At 43.4% G+C, this 20,362-nt stretch overlaps 1 protein-coding gene across 10 annotated transcripts in view; it reads right to left on the bottom strand.

Moving 5' to 3' along the window:
- The window catches only part of Rere (arginine-glutamic acid dipeptide repeats), a 330,953-nt gene that overhangs the window by 116,228 nt on the left and 194,363 nt on the right, over window positions 1–20,362 (bottom strand). For 9 of the 10 annotated variants that reach the window (XM_029540314.1, XM_029540318.1, XM_029540316.1 and 6 more), the window contains one exon: window positions 4,389–4,437. In XM_029540314.1, the coding sequence (XP_029396174.1) occupies window positions 4,389–4,437 (49 nt within the window). Of the gene's footprint in view, window positions 1–4,388; window positions 4,438–15,602; window positions 15,913–20,362 lie in introns of those variants that run through there. The other variant, XM_029540321.1, reaches the window with a different exon arrangement.

The raw sequence follows: 20,362 nt of genomic DNA, 5'->3' as shown, positions 1-20,362 counted from the left end.
CCTTCCTTCCTTCCTTCCTTCCTTCCTTCCTTCCTTCCTTCCTTCCTTCCTTCCTTCTTGTGTTCTCCCATCCACCCCAGCATTCTCTCTCTCTCATTTTTTTGTCCTTCCTTGCACCACCCCTGCCTCTTCTCTGCGCTCATGGTTTTACCTTGACCTGTACCTGTCGCCTATCTTTATGTCCACTTCTCAGCCTCTGTCCCTTCTCTAGGCCCTTACTCCTCTCCCTTACCCCCACCCCCACCCCCGCAGTTTACACCAATTACACCAGGGCATTCCCTCACCCCATTATATATAATTGTGCACCCACACCAGGCAGTCCACAAATAACTGTAATTCAAAATCCAGAAGAATTCAATGTCCTCTTCTGATCTCTTGGGGCAACTATACTCACATACATGAGTCCCCAAAGACAGAAGCATACACACAGAACTCTAAATTGAAAGCAAATATTTTAAAAAAGAAATGACTGTTTCATTGTCTTCTGTACATGTGATGTGCATCTATAGGTATGCATTTTATTGCACGAGTGGGCACGTGTGTTTGTGGGAGAACAGGCAGAGATGCCTAAGGCTGATGTAGAAAATCATCCTCAATTGCTCTTCGATTTTATTGATTGAGACAGGGTCTCTCAATCAAACCCAGAGCTTGCCATTATGACTAACCTACATTCTCCTGCAGGAGTTACAGGTAGAACACCACACTTACTTGACATTTTCATGGGTTCTAGAGTTCATAATGAACTCTGGTTCCCATGTTTACAGGGCAGGTATTGTGTGTGTGTGTTTGTTTTTAACTAAACTCATTTGTTTTTGTGTTGGTGAGGGTGGCAGTGTCCCACAGGTTACATGCAGGGGTCAGTTCTCTCCTTCCACCATGTAGGGGCAGGATTACTAGGTGACCAGGCTCCAGCCAACTTGCCAGTCAAATGGCAAGTATCTCTCAACCCCAAGGTATTATTGACTTGATTTGATTTGGTATAAAATATAATAATTATGTCTTTTATAAGAAGACTTCTTTATCATTGCACTATTTGTAATTAAAACACTGGATCTGTGATGCATTTCAATGATCAAGAGTAGGAGCAGCCTGAGGAGGAGCAGACAAAAGCCTTGCTAACTCTGCAAAGCTCAGTGACGCCGAGGAGGACTGCCTCTGTTCCTACTTTTGTATATGTTATTATCTACCCTAGAAAAAAAGCAAAAACTTTAAGAAGGTTGATGGTTTGTATACGCTTAGCCCAGGGAATGGCACTATTAGAAAGTGTGGCCCTGTTAGAGTAGGTGTGTCACTGTGGGTGTGGGCTTTAAGGCCCTCGTCCTAGCTTCCTGGAAGCTAGTAGTCTGCTAGCAGCCTTCAGATGAAGATGTAGAACTCTCAGCTTCTCCTGCACTATGCCTGCCTGGATGTTGCCATGTTCCTGCCTTGGTGATAATGGACTGAACCTCTGAACCTGTAAGCCAGTCCCACTTAAATATTGTCTTTATAAGAGTTGCCTTAGTCATGGTGTCTGTTCACAGCAGTAAAACCCGAATTAAGACAGACGGTAATCTGATTTTGGTACTCCAAAACTTTTCTTTAAAAAAAATTTTTTTCAGATCTGATAATAAATATGCATTTGATTTAAATGAAAGTGCACGAACCCAAGTCAACCAAATCTGCTTCGTTCTGGTTTGAGGTACATCCTACCCTAGCAATCACCATTTCTGTCAGGGTAGGAAATAAATCTTAAGTCAAAGTCTAGTATGTAGATCCTGCAACCCTGGAAACAAACTGAGGAAGAGAAAGTGTGTAGAAAGTACAGCACAAGGGGAAAAGAGAAAGTGTGATGAGCGAGAACTGGGTCCTGGGTCACAGCTGCAGGGTAAAGAGACCTGTGGCCAAGAAGAACAACCTTGTTTGATCCTTGGGACCTGTGCAGTACAAGGAAAAAAAATCTATTCCTCCAAGTTGTCCTCTGATGGACACAGGCATGCACGCATGCATGTACACACATGCACAATCACTGTAAATAGGAAAAAAAACCCACACCCCAGGATGATTTCTAGTACAATAGTACATGCCTGTAATTTCAGCATTCAGAAGGCAGAGCCAATCTAGGCTACATATTGATAAGCTATCCACCCCCAAAATCAAACAAAGGGCTCAAGTTTGGTTCACAAAACCCACTTCAGGTACCTTATAACTGCCTGTGGGCACCATTGTGACAAATCCACAGTCCAGAGCCAGTCCTGATCAGGAGCCTACCAGGACTCCCACCTAACAGCCCAATCTGGGAAGACTATCCTTTAACAAGATCAAAATTAAAGGTCCTGCTATTGTGTATTTCTGCCTTTGCTATAAACTGAGAAACATCTAGAAACACTATCCCTCTGTTGGTTTCTGCATTTTGATAAATATGTCATTAATTTTTTTACTTTTCTCTCATCAGAGAGTTAAAATAAGTTCTGAAGAAATGTATGTGGCATATAAAGATATTGAAAAGCTAACCAAAACCAAAACCAACCAACCAACCAACAACAACAACAACAGTAACAGAACAATTAGGAGACACCTAAATCCTTTATGGCCACAAGGACTGCTGTGACCTCTAATTTCAAGCATACTGGCTATCTCCCCAACACACAGCTCACTAAAGTGACAGTCCAGAGTCATCACGATAAGCCCATTTCCCCTGGGACTTAGCAACAGGTACATGACTCAACAAATGTCCATGTCAAAAGCACTGAACGCAGTTCCCACCTGTGGAGAACAGACTAGAAGCATGAGAATGTCAGCAATGCTCACAGAAGAGCATGCTGGGACTGACGGATGGCCCTGCAGAAGGTTTGAACATCTGTAGTGGCCAGAGTGCTCCCCATCAGAGCTTCCTAACTGGTACCAGAACCCTAAGCAGAGGAACCTTAGTGCACCAAATGCATGCCAGAGAGCACAGCTCACCCAAGATCCAGCTGAACAGTACCAGCCTCTTGACCCTCGGAAGGAAAGAGTGTTTAGAATATTCTCCTTCTTCCTAGTGGTGGTGGGAATGGAACCTAGAGGCAAAGTGCTCCACCACTGAGCAACACTCTCAGTCTTCATTTTAATAAAATGTTGCTTATTTTTATTTCATATGTATGAGTACTTTACCAGTATGCATGCATATGTAGCATATGTGAGCCTGGTGCCTACAGAAACCAGAAAAGGGTATCAAATCCCCTAGAACTAGAGTTATAGATGGTTGCTAGCCACCAAGTGGATGCCAGGCAACTGAACCTGGGTCCTCCGGAAGAACAGTATATGCTCTTAACCAAGAACCTAGCTTTTTGAATTATTTTTGAATTATACTGTACAGTGACTCAATGTTCATCAATGGATGAATAGATAAAGAAACAGTGAAATACATGCAGCACCCACAAAATTAAACATTTGCTCAGCGGTTAAGAACACTGACTAATCTTCCAGAGGTCCTGAGTTTAGTTCCTAGCAAACACATGTTGGCTCACAACCATCTGTAACGGGATCTGATGTCCAATTCTGGTGTGTCTGAAGACAGCTACAATGTAGTCATATAAATAAAGTAAATATATATAAAAATTGTTCTTTCTTTCCTTATTATGGACTTTTAGGTTATGGTAGAAAATTATGGGTTTCATTATAACACTCCATAAAACTGAAGGCCGAGCACACACATTCCAGACTATCCTCACTTTCTTCCTATCTGTTGTCCCCATCTTCTCATGGTTGCTTTTAATGTTTTAATACTTGGTAGATTGGCCAGGAGGAAAGACCCCTGAAGCTGGATGCAGTGCACTGAGGAGACAGAGGCAGAGGGATTGGAAGTGCAAGTCTAGTCTATGCTACAAACAGCTTAAAGCCAGTCTTGGCTACAGAGCAGTACACTGTCTCAAAATCAACAAAATCAAAACCTTCAGGATGGGAAGAGAGAGCACACTTACTACATAAGCATGGAGGCCTCACTTCAGATCCCAGGAGCCACACAGAGCCAGGTGTGGCTGCTGCACCTGTAGCAGGGACAGGGTAAGGGAATTGGGGCAGCCTGCTGGCCATCCGCTTAACTACAGGGCCAGTGAAAAATGGTCTCAAAGGGACAATGTAGAGAGGGATAGGGCAGAATTGAGAGTGTCATCTGGCTACACACACGGGCAGAGACAGACAGACAGACAGACAGACAGACACACACACACACACACACACACACACACACACACACACACACACACGGGGGGGGGCACACACAAAACCTATAACTCTGGATTTAAAAATAGAAAATTCTCCACATCAATAACCATTCTTAAGATGCTGTTCAAAAGAATAAAGATGCAACTGGGAAAAAAAAAAAAAAAAAACAGGAAATAAAAAGCTATTAAGTTAGTAAAATATTTTACCTGGTGGCTAGGACCAACTCGAATTTCCCCTTGGGTACTATTCAGCCTCCTGTAGTGAAGAGAACAGAAGGTTAACACAATTGTTCTAACATAAATATTTGAAGTTTTTTTTCAAGGGAACTAAACTCACTTCAAGTAGATAAAAGACACCTTTTTGTCATCACTACTTATTTATTTACTTCTGTGTGTACTCCTGTCCATGGAGGACAGAAGAGGGCATCAGATGGCCATGGAACTGAAGCGACAGACATTGCGAGCTACCACGTGGGTGCTTGGAATTGACCCTGGGACCTCTGGAAGAGCAGCCAGTGCTCTTAACTGCTGAGCCTTGTCTCCAGCCCCAGAGACATCATAAAGGGCCAGTCTCTCGCTATTTCTGACTGACTGCAGTCTCTGTCTTCTACCTCTAGCACATGTGAGGCAGGAGCTCTCCAGGAAGCCCTGGCTATCCTCCTTGCTCTCACTCTACAGATCAGGATGAGTCTGAACTTCTGCTCTTTCCTTTCTTCCTGGGGGCTGAGATTACCCGTGTGAGTGGTGGTGACTTAGACCTTTAATCCCAGCACTCACTTAGAAGGCAGAGGCAGGGGGACCTCTGTGAGTTTGCATGATCGATCTATAGAGTGAGTTCCAGGACTGCACAGAGAAAAGTCTCAAAAACCAACCAACTGAACAATGAACAAAACCACAGCATGTCTCACCACGCTCAGTATCCTGAGGACCAGACTCAGGAACCATGTATACAGGCAAGCACTTGACCAACGGAGCTACAGGACCTGTCTCCCTTTTTTCTTAAACTCCAACAAACATTCTCATCAAGAGAACTATTTGGTGGTGGGATTAGGGAGGTCAGCAGTAGCAATGACAAAGGGGGAAGAGGACAGCAAAAATAACACAAAAATGTAGTCCCAGTAGTAAGATTCTTAGAATGGCCTGCCAGGGAGGTGGCATCCATCCCCCAGCCAGAAAAGAGCCAGATACCATTATCATAAACATAAGATATCCCATTCCAGAAGAAACTTCACAAAAATACTACAAGAAGTTAAGGAAAACAGCCAGGTTTCCAATGTCCAACCAGCTGCATACTGCACAGGCTAGCAATAACCATGGCCCTACATAAATGGTAATTTTTGACAACTGTTGTGTCTCCATCCTGTGTTTCTCCAGTGTGAACTTTGTGTGCTACAACAATGTGCTAATGTGTAAACAAGATGTACACCTCCCAAAGCTCAACCAATGCCTGCCTGAGGTGGCAAAGTTGTTCATTTGTTGTTGTTTTGTTATCCTGTGTGCCCCCTACCTCTGGCACACACAGCCAAGTCACTCAGCCTGGAGTAAACTGGATGCCTCTGAAGGAGGCGGCAAGAAAGAAGGTGGGCATTTTCAAGGGGAAATAAAACACCAACAGCTCACAGAAGCGGGTTGACTAGAAAGGTTATGATGCTGACACACTCACACAAAAAACTCATTTTGTTAGGGTAGGCATCTGCTTTCCTTTTTGACACAGAAGCTTGTAGGTGGACTATTCAGGTAGGTTTATGCAGAGAATAACTGCTTCAAGAACCATGCTGAGAATTCAACAGACCAAGTCACAACTTTCTAAAACTAACTACTTGGTTTGGTTTGGTTTTGGTTTTGGTTCTGGGAGACAAGGTTTCTCTGTGTAATCTCAGCTCAGCTACAGTTTACTGTGTAGATGAGGCTGGCCTGAAACTCAAGAGATCTGCCTGCCCAGACTCTAGAGTGTACACCACCACACCAAACCAACGTGCTTGCTTTTTCCCTTGGCATAATAGCCACTCTTTCCACACTAACTTGTTCATTTCTATTTCCTAGACAGCCATGACCAAACTAGGCTGCCACAGTCTTGCCACAGACTTTTCAAATGCTTTCTGTATGCAAGGAGCTCCTATTGTACCTCAGCCTAAACCACAGCTTCTCTGGTGACTTGGATTTATAGCTCCGTCTTTAGCCTATTCTAGAATGTCTGTGCTATTTTATGGTTGTGCGATCTACCTACAATCCCACTTATTTAGGAGAAGCAGGCAGAGCTCTGTGAGTTCAAGGCTATCAAAGTCTGCATGGTAAGTTATAGGCCAGCAATGATTACTTTTTGAGGCAGTGTCTCAATACCTAGCCTCAAACTCAAGACCTATGAGAGCCGCCACGATGTTTACCATTGTTCTAGTACCACACCAAGATCCAATAATAGTTGATATTTTAAAGACTGTGTGCGATATTTTGGGTTCCTGACTTGCTTTATTGCTGGAATGGCAAGCACCTACTGCCAATTTAAGTTCCCACAGGAAAGCTGGTGTACAATGTGAACATAAACACTTATTAATAATCTTCTGAACTGTCACATGATACAAGGAGAAAATCAATTCTGGAAACTTGTCCTCTAGCCTCCACCTATGCATCATGGAATGTACACACACACATACAAAGTAATTTGAAAAAAAATTTAAGTGAGGGGCCTGCAGAATGGCTCAGGGGATAAAGGGACATGCAACCAAGCTTGATGACATGAATTGGAAGACATGATAGAAGGAGACCCAACTCTGATCTACACGTGTGTAAAGTTAATTTTAAAACTTAAAAAGAACCCCAATTACATACAAAGAATAACATTATTGTAACTTTCTTGACCAGGAGAAAAGCTCATTGGCTGTAGGTGCTGGGATGGGGAGGGAGGGATAGAACTACCTAGGGCAAGGGCAGCAGGACTGAGAGCTCAGAAGAAACAACACTTGCATCCTGATGTAGGAGCACAGATATGTGCTCCAGGGCACGCACGCGCACACAGAGACAGGCAGAAACTTCCTCCTACACTTGCATGCTCTTCTGCTTGTGGTTCTATGTTTGTTTGTTTGTTTGTTTGAGACAGGGTTTCTCTGTGTAGTCCATGCTGTCCTGAAACTCTCTCTGTAGACCAGATGGCCTCAAACTCAGAGATCACCTGCCTCTGCTTTCCGGGTGCTGAGATTAAAGGTGTGTACCACTACTCCAAGGCAGGAGCGACAGTTTTTAAAAAGTCAACAGATGGGCTACAAATAGGCTGAAAAAGGAAAGAAAGGCAGACATGAGAGAGGCTGAGTAACAGAAACAGCCTCCAGGTCTAGACAAAGAACTGAGCCAGTCACTGTTCCAGAGTCAATTAACAATCTACTCCACGGTTGGAGGATGTTGGAAGTAGTGGTGAAAGCCTTTAATCCCAGCCTTTAATCAGGAGGCAGAGGTAGGTGGAACCCTGAGTTCTACGGCAGCCAAGGCTACACAGATAAACTTTGTCTTAGAAAAGGCCAGAAAAATCAACTAACTCCAAGTCATCTAATTTAAAAGAATGACAAGAAACCCCAGAAAGTGTGTCTCCTTGCGAGTGAATGAGTGAGCGTGTGTTGAGTCTATGAGAGACAGTGGGGTGTGTGTGTGTGTGTGTGTGTGTGTGTGTGTGTGTGTGTGACTACATGTTCCTATGTAGTCCACACTGGACTCAAACTGACAATCCTCTGGCTTTGCCTTCCAGAGATCATAGGCCAGTTCCATTGTACTTGCGACTCCTTTCATTTTCTACTTCCTAGGAACCTCTGTGATTTGAAACACCAAAATACTATGGATCCAACTTAATATGTATATCTGTGTTCATTCTATTTAAAAACTACCATTGTCCCTCCTAGCACAGATAATTTCTCTGTATAGCTAATATAAATTATGTTTTGAAATATAGCTGACTCTCAACCTCTAGTATTCTACAAATCTTTGGTTGGGATATGAAAAACTAACCAGTTGCAGAAGCTAAATAACAATGATGATGGTAAGTCATTGTGTTTATTTTTGTAGTATCAAAAGAAAAAAGAACTCATTGTATATGAAAACTGATCAAAAAGAAACTGATGTAACAAAGCAGTATCCATAGCAACTACAACTTAATATTTCAGCTCTCTTCAGCTGCAGTGGATTAAATAAAATGACAAGATGTTCCCTTTGAAAAGTAACCTGTTACCATGGAAACAGTTTAGTCTAAGAAGTAAACAGGGAGTGGACAGAAAGAGGCAGAAAGCTTGCATCTGAATTTCAAAAAGGGAGAAGAGTCTTTGCCAGGAGGCAAGGCAGAAACCACCAGCCAGAGAGGCTTCTTCTGACATGGTCCCTCAGGCCTGCACCACCCCAGGGCTGGCCTGAGAATGGACAGGATCATTTCATCATCCCAGAGAAAGGGAAGGAGGAAGCAGCACTGTGGATATTTACTACACAGTACCAAGTATTCTGCACTCCACAAACAAGACAATGACCCAATTCAACTTTAGTTTCACATGTACTCTAGACAATGATCCCCCCCACCCCCCGCGCCCCAGTCCTCAGCCCTTAAGGGCAAATAACTACGGCTGCAGCTATGGTATGAACTAGACAGAGGCCGGCTGGACAGTCACTGCTATTCTTAGCATGATGTGATGGCCATCAGTTACAACAGGACAAATCTGCAAACGTCACTGCAGCCATGACTATCAGTCATGACTTTTTGGAACAGTTACAAATCATACAAATGACAGCCCTGTTCTGAAGAGAAAAACCACCATGAAGACAGGAACCAAGCCTACTTTTAGCTCCCTACTATGTCTAAGAGCAGACTGGCTCTTACCAATGCACATTTTAAGCTTTGACTGGCATGTAGTAAGTGTGCATTTTTGCTATGTGTGCTATGTGTACTTCTCCCCCTCCCCATGTGCTGTTTTCCCAAGCAGTCTGCCCTCCATTTCATGTCACTTTTTAATCTAGGAGAAGAAACATATAATTCTTATTTTTCAGTCAAGGTTGTTTTACTTAAAAGGCTGATCCTGCAGTTTCATCCATTTACGTTCACACTTCCTTATAGTTGAATAACCCTCTGTTTCTATGTGAGTGAGAACCTAGGCTCTCCACACATGGCTACTGAGAACAGTACTGCCATAACCCTGGATACAGAGCATCTCTGGCGTGGTGACTCCTTTGGTAGATGAGCCTGGGAGTGGTATGGTGGGTTACCTTTGGGTTTCTTGAGGAACACCTGTAACTCATCTCCATAGTGGCTACACCATTTTATATCACTAGAAACAATGTGTGAGTGTTCCTTTCTGTCCACTTCCCCTTCAAAGACATTCTGATTTCCTTTAAAGTGTATGTGTGCACCTGTACAGTGCAGTCAGTGACTGCAGTGGCCAGGTAGTGTTCAGATCTCACAGATCGCGGGTTATAGGGAATTATGTGCCACGGGACATGGATGCTGGGAATCAAAACTTCAGACCTCTATCAGAGCAATAATTGCTGAGTCTTCTTCTCCAGGCCCCTATTAGTTTCCTTTTTAGATTTATTTATTTTATGTGTAAAAATGTTTTGCTTATATGTATGTCCATGCACCACATGCATGCCTGGTGCTCAGGGAGGTCAGAAAGGCATTGGCTTCCTTGGAATTGGGGTTATGGATGGTTGTAAACTACCATGTGGGTATGGGAAACTAAGTCCCAGAGCCTCTGGAAGGGCAGTGAGTGCACTTGACCACTGTTCCATCTGTCTGGCAACCTTCTCCACCCCACACCCCTAATTTGCCTTTTTTTGTTTTTTTTTNTTTTTTTTTTTTTTTTGTTTTTTTGACACAGGGTTTCTCTGTGTAGCCCTGGCTGTCCTGGAACTCACTTTGTAGACCAGGCTGGCCTTGAACTCAGAAATCCACCTGCCTCTGCCTCCCAAGTGCTGGGATTAAAGGTGTACGCCACCACTGCCCAGTTTTTCCCTAATTTGCTTTCTTAATGACAGTCTCTGACTGAAATGAGACAGAATCTCAATGTAGTTTTGATTTGCATTCCCTGGTGTCTAAAGAGGTTGGACACTAATACATATTTTTTTGAATGAACAATGACTCTAATATTCTAAATCAAGCATGTCTTAGCTATAGATAGCAACTATTGGCTTTATTCCAAGGTAAAAGTCACTGGGGACAGAAGGCTAATCTTCCAAGCAAAATCAATCCAAGAACAGGTCTGACAAACTATAACAGGAACAAAGTTCAGCTTTCACTCAAAAACAGTAAAGTATGGAGAACAACCCACAACCACAGGCATGGAGTCAACACAGGCGTGCTGCAAAGCTGGAAGCACAGCATAAGTTCCTCTGAGTGAGCTCCTCAGAAGCTTTTGACAGTCTTACAGCTCTGCAGGAGAGAGCCACGCCTGAGGAAGTAAAGGCTACTCTACTCTCTCAAAAAGTCACAGCAATTAATTACAGAAGCAATTCTCCCACAGGCTTCTCCAGACTATAGTCCAGTGTCCAGACATTAGCTAATGAGTAACAAATTCTATCTACCCTGAGAAGAACCATAAATACCTTTCACTCAAGACCATCTCATGACAGAGAAACAGGTTGAAAACAATGTTAGAACTGGGTGCGGTGGCACAAGGCTGAGGTTCTAGCACTCAGGAGGCTGAGCCCACTGCTGGGAGAGCTGGGTTCCGGTAAAAGGAGGGGAAGAAGCATTTACTTGCTACTTGGAAGGAAGACTATGTAGGCAGCAGAGGAGAAGGAGCTGCTCTCAGGTGCTGCGACGCCTTGCTCACTGCCTTCCTCTCTTGCCTTCCATTCAATGGTCTGCCCAGGGCACCTGGCAACTCTCTCTATCTCTGCCCCACTCCAGGCTCTTCCTAGACTTTACTGTCTTCATCTTCTGCACAAACACAAATGACTTTAAAAACCACAGCTTAGCAAAAGTGTATATGGATACATATGCATACCAAATGTAACAGTTGTCCTGCAGAATTGAGTTGATCTCCTAAGCTAAGACAGGACTTTCCATGCACTGAAATCAAACGACATAAGAAGCCTGACAGCACTCCCAGAGAGAGAAGACAGAGCCAGTAAGAAAGGGCTACAGCACACTTCCAAGGTCTCTCTGCCCCACTGGAAGAGTCTGAAACGCTCAAAGTCCAGGCCATTGCATAAGAACTCCTTATTGTAGTACTGTGAATATGGTGGGCAAAGAGGCAAAAGGCATCAATTATCTTCCTCATCTGTGTAACCATACTGGGCAGGGTGAAGAATAGAAACACCAAATGTTACCAGATATAGAAGGAGGTCTTCTTTAAAAACAAAGGGGCCAGAGAGATGGCTAAGCAATTAAAAGCACTAACTGCTCTTCTAATGGACCTAGGTTCAATTCCTACCAACCATATGGTGGCTCATCGCCACCTGTAATTCCAGTTCTAGGGGATCAAATGCCCTCTTCTGGTGAACTCAGGCACCAGGAAAGCTTGTGGTACACAGACATACACATGGGCAAATCACTAATAAACATAAAGTAAAAGAAGGAAAAAAGTAAAAACGAAATTTCAGGACCTAGAAAGGCAGTATATGATTGCAATCCCAGCTATGAAGTAGGCTGAAACTGCCAGGTTTAAGGCCAGTCTGGGCAACGTAGTGAGATCCTATTTCAAAATACAATGAAGACAGAGTATACAACTTAATGGTAGAACGTTTAGCTACCAACAAGCTGTCGGGTTGTGGGTTCAACCTTCACAGTAGAGGGAAAAATAGTTTTATTCAAGAGGACCAAAGATAAACATTTAAAAAGAGCAAGGAGGAGGTAGACTGGTCAAGTGTGGACAGCTGGTTACAAACAACCAAGACAATTCCTAATGTTGTTCTGCTACTGAACACATGTGCAAGAAACTGGAGATGAGGACTTGGAGTCATGACAGCACACAAGCACTCTGCATTGTTCTCATCATCTTTACAGAGATCAGGCCCATTGGAAGCCGAGCTCAGAGCACACGAGCACCTGGTCCAGTCCACTGAGTATGTGGAATAGTAACACCATCTGGCTTCAGATCTAGTCACTTCTCTTACTCCTGACATCAGTCATTTACTCAACACATTTTGGTTTGTGGTTGCAGTTTTTTGGTTTTTTTTTTTTTTTTTTTTTTTTTTTTTTTTTTGGATACAGGGCCTAACTATGTATTGCTGACTGGATTAAAGGTCTATGCCTCTACACCCATTTAAACATATTTATGTCAAAGATCCGTTTGTGTCAAGCATGGTGGTACATACCTGCCGCCCTAGCACTAGGTCAACCGGTACTGCATAATGAAACCCTATCTCAATCCCTCTTATTCCCACAAGGTGATGCATTTGCCCAGTCCTAAACTGGGAATGGAGGTTATAAGACTAAATGGCTGGGTGGTGGTGGTGCACGTCTTCAATCCCAGCACTCAGGAGGCAGAGGCAGGTGGACCTCTAGGAGTCTGAGGCCAGCCTGGTCTACAGAGCAAGTTCCAGGAAATAATTCTTTTTTTTTTTTTAAAAAAAGGAAGAATTGACCCCCGCCCAACAGAAAAGATAATCACATAACCACAAATAAATGTATATTTCAAAGAATGCTAACAGGAACGACCTTTAGCCCAGCTGAGTTAAATAACAGTTTGCCTGTGTGTCAGTAAGATAGTGCACACTCTTATTTTAAACATATACGGAAGCACCTGTGGCACCTGGATCAGAAACTTATGATTCTGAAGATTACCAACCACGTGGGCTTTCCCAAAGACTCATGAGCACGTGCCTCTAAAGTCTTCCTTCAGCTGGTGTTTCCTGCCTTACCCCATCCAACATCTTTCACAGGCTTAGAACAAGTGTGTTTTTGGTAAATAGAACATGGCTCAGTATAGGCAAAAAGCAAAGTAGAAAAGAAAAAGTGAATTTGGGAGGAAGATGTGCAGCTCAGAGCAGCCTCAGCCAGGGAGTCTGCCTGAAAGATGGGACTGGAAGCAGAAGGCATTAAGAAGTGGCAACAGTGACATACACAAACGCACACGCACGTGTGTCCAGGCTGCTCACACTTGAAATGCACGGCTTCACTCAAATTCTCAGTCAAGAGTCCAGCTCTTGCTCCTCTCTTGCTCTTCCCTCCCCTCCTGCTCTGCCCCATGCTCCTTCCCCACCCCCACCCCCCACCCCTACACGTGCTCATGGACAGCCTCTACTTCTCTACTCTCTCTTTCTCTGCCTCTACTCCCATCTTAACTCCCCTCCCCATGGCCTGAGTAAACTTTATTCTATACTAAAATAAAAAGATCTGAGAACTGTCCATTCTCCATGAAGTCCATCCTCCTATGTTTCCTCATATTTCCCGAGAGTCCCAAGTGCAGCCAGTGGGGGATGAGCCAAGCTGGCCAGCATTATCTACTGATCAACCTGCACAGAGGCCCTCAGCAACCAGGAATAACTGCAATGCTACCCTTCACCTCCAGACATGCCCCAGAACCCCGGACAAGAGACACATTCAGAAGCAACTTTCCCAAAAATGTATTTTCTCAAGACAGGAGAAGAAAGAACAAATGCATAAATACAGAAAACAGTGTTGCTGATTTTAATGCATGTAAAATCAACTCTGAAACCCAGAGGTCACCCACACAGCACAGCCAGGAACTACAAAGCTTCCTATCAAAGCAGGTGGCTATACCAAAACACCGTGAAAGCTGAGCAGCCAGCCAGCCAAACAGGTGGCCTCAACTTTCAAAGTTTACACTAAAAAGGAAGAGGAAGTAAAGTCCTTACAACCACAACGACAACGACAACAAATCAGCATTCTCCCAAACACTCAGGCATATGCACTGGTTCCAGAAGCAGTATTATACACGGTGGGCAACACTGGGTATTAATCCCAAACTTCCAAACATAATGTTCAGATGTACACAGTCATAAAAGAAAGTGGCCCTCACAGGAATGGGAATCAAACACAGAAATATCAACTAAGACCCTAACACTACATCACTTCTCTACACAGCATCTCTTCAGTTCAAACCCTACAATTAAGCACACAAGGATACAAATTGATGCTTCAGGGATACTGTAAATGTCAGCACTGCTGAACCCTGCAGAGGCCTCTTCAGACAAGATCCCTTTCCAGCTAAGACCTTACGAGTCTTCTTCCTTGGAATCAATACACAGTGAACTCCTCCTGCCCCCTAGAAGATGATTCACATTGCTCTATCTTAGAGTGTTTTCTATATTCCTCACAACTGCACAAAACCTGACTTATTTCTAAATTGTTCCCAACCCTAAAGGGGAGAGGAAATGAGAGGCAGCAAGGCAATCCCAAACTTCTCTAATTCCCTGTCTGAGTAAGAATTCCACTGCACAAAATCTGCTTATCCTGATTGGCTTCCTAGTAAACCACAGCAACAGCCCCTACCTGGGCTGGGCTCTCTGCAAACACTGCAAACAGGAGGGTTTTTTTGTTTTGTTTTGTTTTGTTTAAAAAAAAAAAAAAAGAAGAAGAAGAAGAAGAAGACAACTTCACCTGGGTAGAGAGGGCTACTTCATGGTCAGACATCAAGCCACAGGTACTAAACATGACCTTGTCCATACCTCTGTCTTCTTTGGCAGCAATCCCTTTCCATTTCCACTCAATGCAAAAATCACACAAAATACACATACATCACAAAGCAAAAACTAACATACAAGAATAAAGAAAAGTATGTGGAACTCAATTTTAACATAGATGTCAATGTTTATAGTCTCTCAAAGCTGGCAAGAAAATTGCCACAAACTCCAAAAAGAAGGCTGTGCTCCTTCAGAAAGAACAGAAGAGAAGCTGATGTGATGACAGTGCCCTTTGAAAACACACTAAGATGATACAGTTGCAATCATCATCCACAGCTATCCCCTCATGTGTCACCTCACAGGAATTATAATTTGCTCTAGCAAACAGGCTCTCAATCAAAACAAGTTCCACCCACCTTCAAAGCAACCAATAGCTGTCCACCTACCACCCTTCCTAAAACAGCCAAAGGGATCCATTCTGTGGCCCAGCAATCTCTACAAGGCACATGGCTAATGAGGCAGTCTGCAGGTTTGCTCTGCAGGTCTTGAAGACAGACAAGCTGTACAAAACGCACTGGGCAGACCCAGGCTATAATGGCACAGAAGAGAGGAAGAGGTGAAGGAAAGGGGTAGAGACATGGGTAGAGACTCACAAAGCTTCACGTGTACATTTGCTTAATTCATCTCCTGGTAGACCCCATGCACAGCTCTGATTTTATGCTTTGCAATGCCACCTCTGCATGGCCAGCTGGCTGAATCAAAGGCTTTAGGAACATGCACTATGAATGGCGAGATGATTCATAAACATCTTCAGAAGGAGCTTGAGCAGCAAAGCCAATGTCTCCGTAAGGCCAAGGGAAGATCGCCTACCTGCAGGGGCTGAATGGATCATCCATGACTAACACAGGCTCTCGTGAGTCTAGCTGGATTCCTGCACCTCTATTTACTGCTAAAACTCTGCCCTTTTCTACTCTAAGTACTCAAAATGGAGGCACATGCAGGCTGAGAGACCTCACAGAGCTCTCACTGAGCTTGTGCTATGACCTAAGCCTTCACGCAGAACGCTGAAACTTCCCTCACACTGACAGGACTGAGCATGTGCTGTGACCCTCCCTCATCCACACACTGTCTCTCCACAACGCAATCAATCTCAACCCTGCTGTTTCCGTAAATAAAGACCAGCCAACAGAGTCTGCAGCTTCTCCTAGCACACCAAGCTAGTGTGCAGGGAAGTGGGGCCTTAGAAAGGGGATTCCAGACAGCCAACACCAGGGAGCTCCACAAGCCAAGCCAGAAGCGTCCGTCCTCAGGAGACAACAGCAAGTTTTCTTTTGTCTTTTCTATTTTTTAAGTAAGTCAGGTTTTTAAATAACCACTTTTTCAACAAAGAACAAGAATGAGGATACAGGTACAAATGACTGCACCTGAAATTAAACACAGAAACAGAAGCATACTTGAAGCACAGCGGCAGTGCTTAGGAGAAGCAACTAATCACATGTCTTTCTGAAAACCCTACGCATTTGACAAAAAGACTAAACAAGCAAGCCGACCACATAGGTATGGCCACAATGGAGACAGCACTCATACAGCACACAAGGAATGCCATGCTTCATGCAAACAGAACCCCCAAATCTCCAAGGGATTAAATAACAGCATCCTCTAAGGTAATTAACAGGAGCCCAGCCAGGTCTCCAAGAATGAACTAGAACAATAAAAACAGCAACAAGGTTCAAATGGATGATGTGGGGGTTGGGGGTGGAAACTCAGCAGCAGAGCACTAACCTAGCATGAACCATAATGGTTGGTTGACACTAACCCCCTCAGTTAAGCAAACGTGCATGTATATGCCCCTCCCCCCAAATGCCTAAAGACCATCCACTATAAATACCTCAGAATACAGGGAAAAAACAAAACAAAACAAAACCCCATTTCAAGTGCCCTGATTCATTCTCGCACAGCGCTATCTATGAAACTAAATCTATTCAAAACTCATTTTGAAAGATTTCTAAAGCCATGTAAACAAGTCCATCTCACTATAGCGATACTGAGGTCCAAATTACTCACTCACACTGCCCACAGACCAGCCAAGGGAGGTTCTGGTAAAACCCTGCAGACCAAGTCTGTCTTCTCATCCAGTTTTCATGTCCCACAAACGACTGTTTGTCATTAAGAAATAGTAGGTTACTCCCACCTGCAAACTAAAAGATGATTTTTACACCATTTAGTTATAACTTAAAAAGAAAGATCACAAAATTCCCTCAAAACATAAAAGATTGGAAAAAAGGGCAGGACCAACTGTGTTTCAGAAATGGAATGGAGAGTCGAAAAATTAAAATCTGTTCAAAGAACATGAGTCCTTCCAGAATCTTAGCGCAGGTCCTGGTGCTCAGGCCCATGTGCAGAGCCCTCGGTCCATTCTGTGAGACAAAGCAAACTCTAAGCTGAGGAAGCTACACATTTTCTGCATAATACAGCATACCTCAGCCACAGGGCTGAAGATGAGACTCAGTTATAAGCGTGCTTGCCCAATATGCATGAAGTCCTTGGTTTGATCCCGAGTACCACATGTGCCAAGCAACCCTCGAATTCAAGGAGGTAGGACACCTAAAGCTCAGAGGTGCTCTCAGCCATGTAAAATTTCCTAAGTTCAGAGAGAGAGCACACAATCAGATTTATCTGAAATAGTTTCCCTTTGTCTCAACACATGAAAACAGGGCGACGGAGCAGAGGAGCATTTCCTTAGACCTGCTGCAGCTAACAGCGCAGAGAGCTGCTGAAATGGAGATGGGCACCAAAGAAACCCTTTCACATAGAAGAGGCTAATTCCAATAGAGGACGTGAAAGAACTCAATAGAGCGACACACAGGAAAAAGTTACTCCAATTCAAGAAAATCTTATTTTCAAAATTATTGTTTGGGTCTCACTAGCTGCCCTGGGTGATAATGACGGCAAGCAACCCAAGCCTCTTCCTTTGACCCCAGGAGGGATCCTGGCCTGTTCCTCCTCAAGAGGAAAACGGGTGACTGGCAGATCTTTCACCTGTGTGTGTTTTCCTGACATTTTGTTGTTGGCAAAGACAGGCAGCTTGTGCCAGCTCCCCTGAGGGAGAAGGCAAGCAGGCTACCTACTGACTCTTTCTTCCAGCTCATCCCCATTTTGAAAAAGAAAACGACAGCTACAAGTAGGGCTCTCCAGAGAGCTGCGTCCTAGAACACCTTAGGACTGCTTCTCTCCATACTCAATCACACTAGTATTGGACACTGTTGGCTGCAGCACTTGCTGTTTCTTTTATCTTAGTCGGTGGCAAATAGTTCGTTCAATGTTCTGTCATTTCTAAGAGCAAAGCTCAATATTCACAGACAGTTTACCCGCAGCCATCCTCCACAATTTTGCACTGAGGTACACCCTCCTAAAACTTCTTATATATGTTTCTGACATATGGCATGAGTCTGCTTTTTATATTATCTCCTTGAGACTTTAGGGTCACAAGCAGGCTTCCCTGGAGACCAACGGCAAGCCTGATCTAAATGCCTCACACTATGAACCAAAGATACACTTCCTAGTCAGGTTCATGAATGGAACCCAGCTCTGAATTTACAGGCTTTTAAATATTTTTTTCAATATCTGGGGATGTTTATGTTTTCTGGCAAAAGTTACTGAAATAATAAGATCTGGGCTTTGTGCTATTTTGTTGAAGGCTTTTCAAACATGACAGTAACCAAGAAAATGCTTATGTAGCTCATCCCAAAACCTATACAAAGATCTTTCATGAGATTAAAGTACATAGTACTTTGTCAATGAAAATATGCAACAACTGCTATAATTATCAAGAAGTTACAAAAATACCACTTTTGGACTGGTGAGATGGCTCAGTGGGTAAGAGCACCCGATTGCTCTTCTGAAGGTCCGGAGTTCAAATCCCAGCAACCACATGGTGGCTCATAACCATCCATAACAAGATCTGACTCACACTTATGGAGTGTCTGAAGACAGCTACAGTGTACTTACATATAATAAATAAATAAATCTTTAAAAAAAAAATACCACTTTCAGAGTTAACTATGACCACTTTCACATAATAGATGCAGAACAAACTCCAGGAAGTGAATACCTTATGGATGAACACAATCATAAAGTGCTAGCATGAGACTAGAAGGCAGGCATGCCGGGCTAAAGTATTTCCTAGGGCTCTTAACTCAAAGATGAAGCAGTCAGGTTGGACGGTTATGAAGTACTAGCTGAAACAAATCAGGGGGTGCTGCTTTCTTTGTTACTTTGGCATTAGGGATTGAACACACTGCCAATGTGTTGCTAATCTAATACCCTACCACTGAAGTATATACCTAGCCCAATTTTATTTGAAAGATTAATTTAATTTATATGAATACACTGTTACTGTCTTCAGACACACCAGAAGAGGGCATTACAGATGGTTGTGAACCACAATGTGATTTCTGGGAATTGAACTCAGGACCTCTTGAAGAGCAGCTAGTGCTCTGAGCCATCTCTCCAGCTCCCAGCCCAATCAATTTTTTAAAAGCTACAATGTTTTTTCTTGAATCCCTTTCTTGGTAAACTCATCACTGGCATAATCAATCAATCAATCAATCAATCAATCCCTAGTGATTTTTTTCTGTGCACCACATGCTAGCCCAGTGTCTGTGCAGGCCAGAGGAGTGTGTCAGATCTCCTGGAACTCAAGTTGTGGTTGTGAGCCACCTTGTGGATGCTGGGACCTGAACCTGGGTCATCTATAAGAGCAGCAAGTGCTTTTTAGAGCTGAGCCAGATCCTGCTTAAACTGTTCTTAGCTTCATTTTAGTAGTTTATACAAGGGATCTATTTTTACTACGTTTATGAGTATGCTTTCGGAAATAATGAGCTTTTGATTTTCAAACAGAGGTTGTGTATCAAGATATACTGGAAGACTTATTTTCTATGTTTAAGTGTTTTGTCTGGATGTGTGCATATATCACATGCATGCCTGCTACCTGCACAAGATTACCTGGCAACAGTCCCTTTCAACTGGAGTTATGACAGTTGTAAGGTGTTATGTGGGGACTGGAAATCAAATCTGGATCCTCTGTGAGAGCAACAAGTGCTGTAAGCTGCCTAAACCTCTCTCGCACTGCCAGGATTCCTCCACTGACCTAAATGTGGTCTGTTTGTTTATGAGAAGATTGTCGTGCTGTTGTCAGATGGAATGCTTCATAGATCCCTGTCAAGTCAATCTGCTCTGTGGTGCGGTTTTATTTCTTAAGTTTCTTTGTTGATTTGGTGACTGGGACAGAGGATCTGGATGACCTATTTGTTGATGACAGTGAGCTACTAAAAATCACCTACTATTATCTGGGTGGTAGTGGCATAGGCCTTTAATTCCAGCAAATGGGAGGCAGAGGCAGGTGGATTCCTGAGTTCAAGGCCAGGCTGGTCTAAAGAGCAAGTTCCAACACAGCCAATGCTACACAGAGAAACCCTGACTCAAAAAAACCAAAAACATAAATGAACAAATGAACAAAGTCACCCCTTTTCATTTTTATCTTGGCCTAGCTGGACCTTTTTGTGTAGCAGTATTTATTTTAGCCTCAACATTCAGTACATACCTATTTGCAACTCTTTTTTTTTTTTTTT

The sequence above is a fragment of the Mus pahari genome, chromosome 6, assembly GCF_900095145.1.
Source record: "Mus pahari chromosome 6, PAHARI_EIJ_v1.1, whole genome shotgun sequence".
Taxonomy (NCBI): Eukaryota; Metazoa; Chordata; class Mammalia; order Rodentia; family Muridae; genus Mus; species Mus pahari.
Note: the sequence above shows the minus strand (reverse complement) of the source record. Positions and strands in the feature narration are given on the sequence as shown.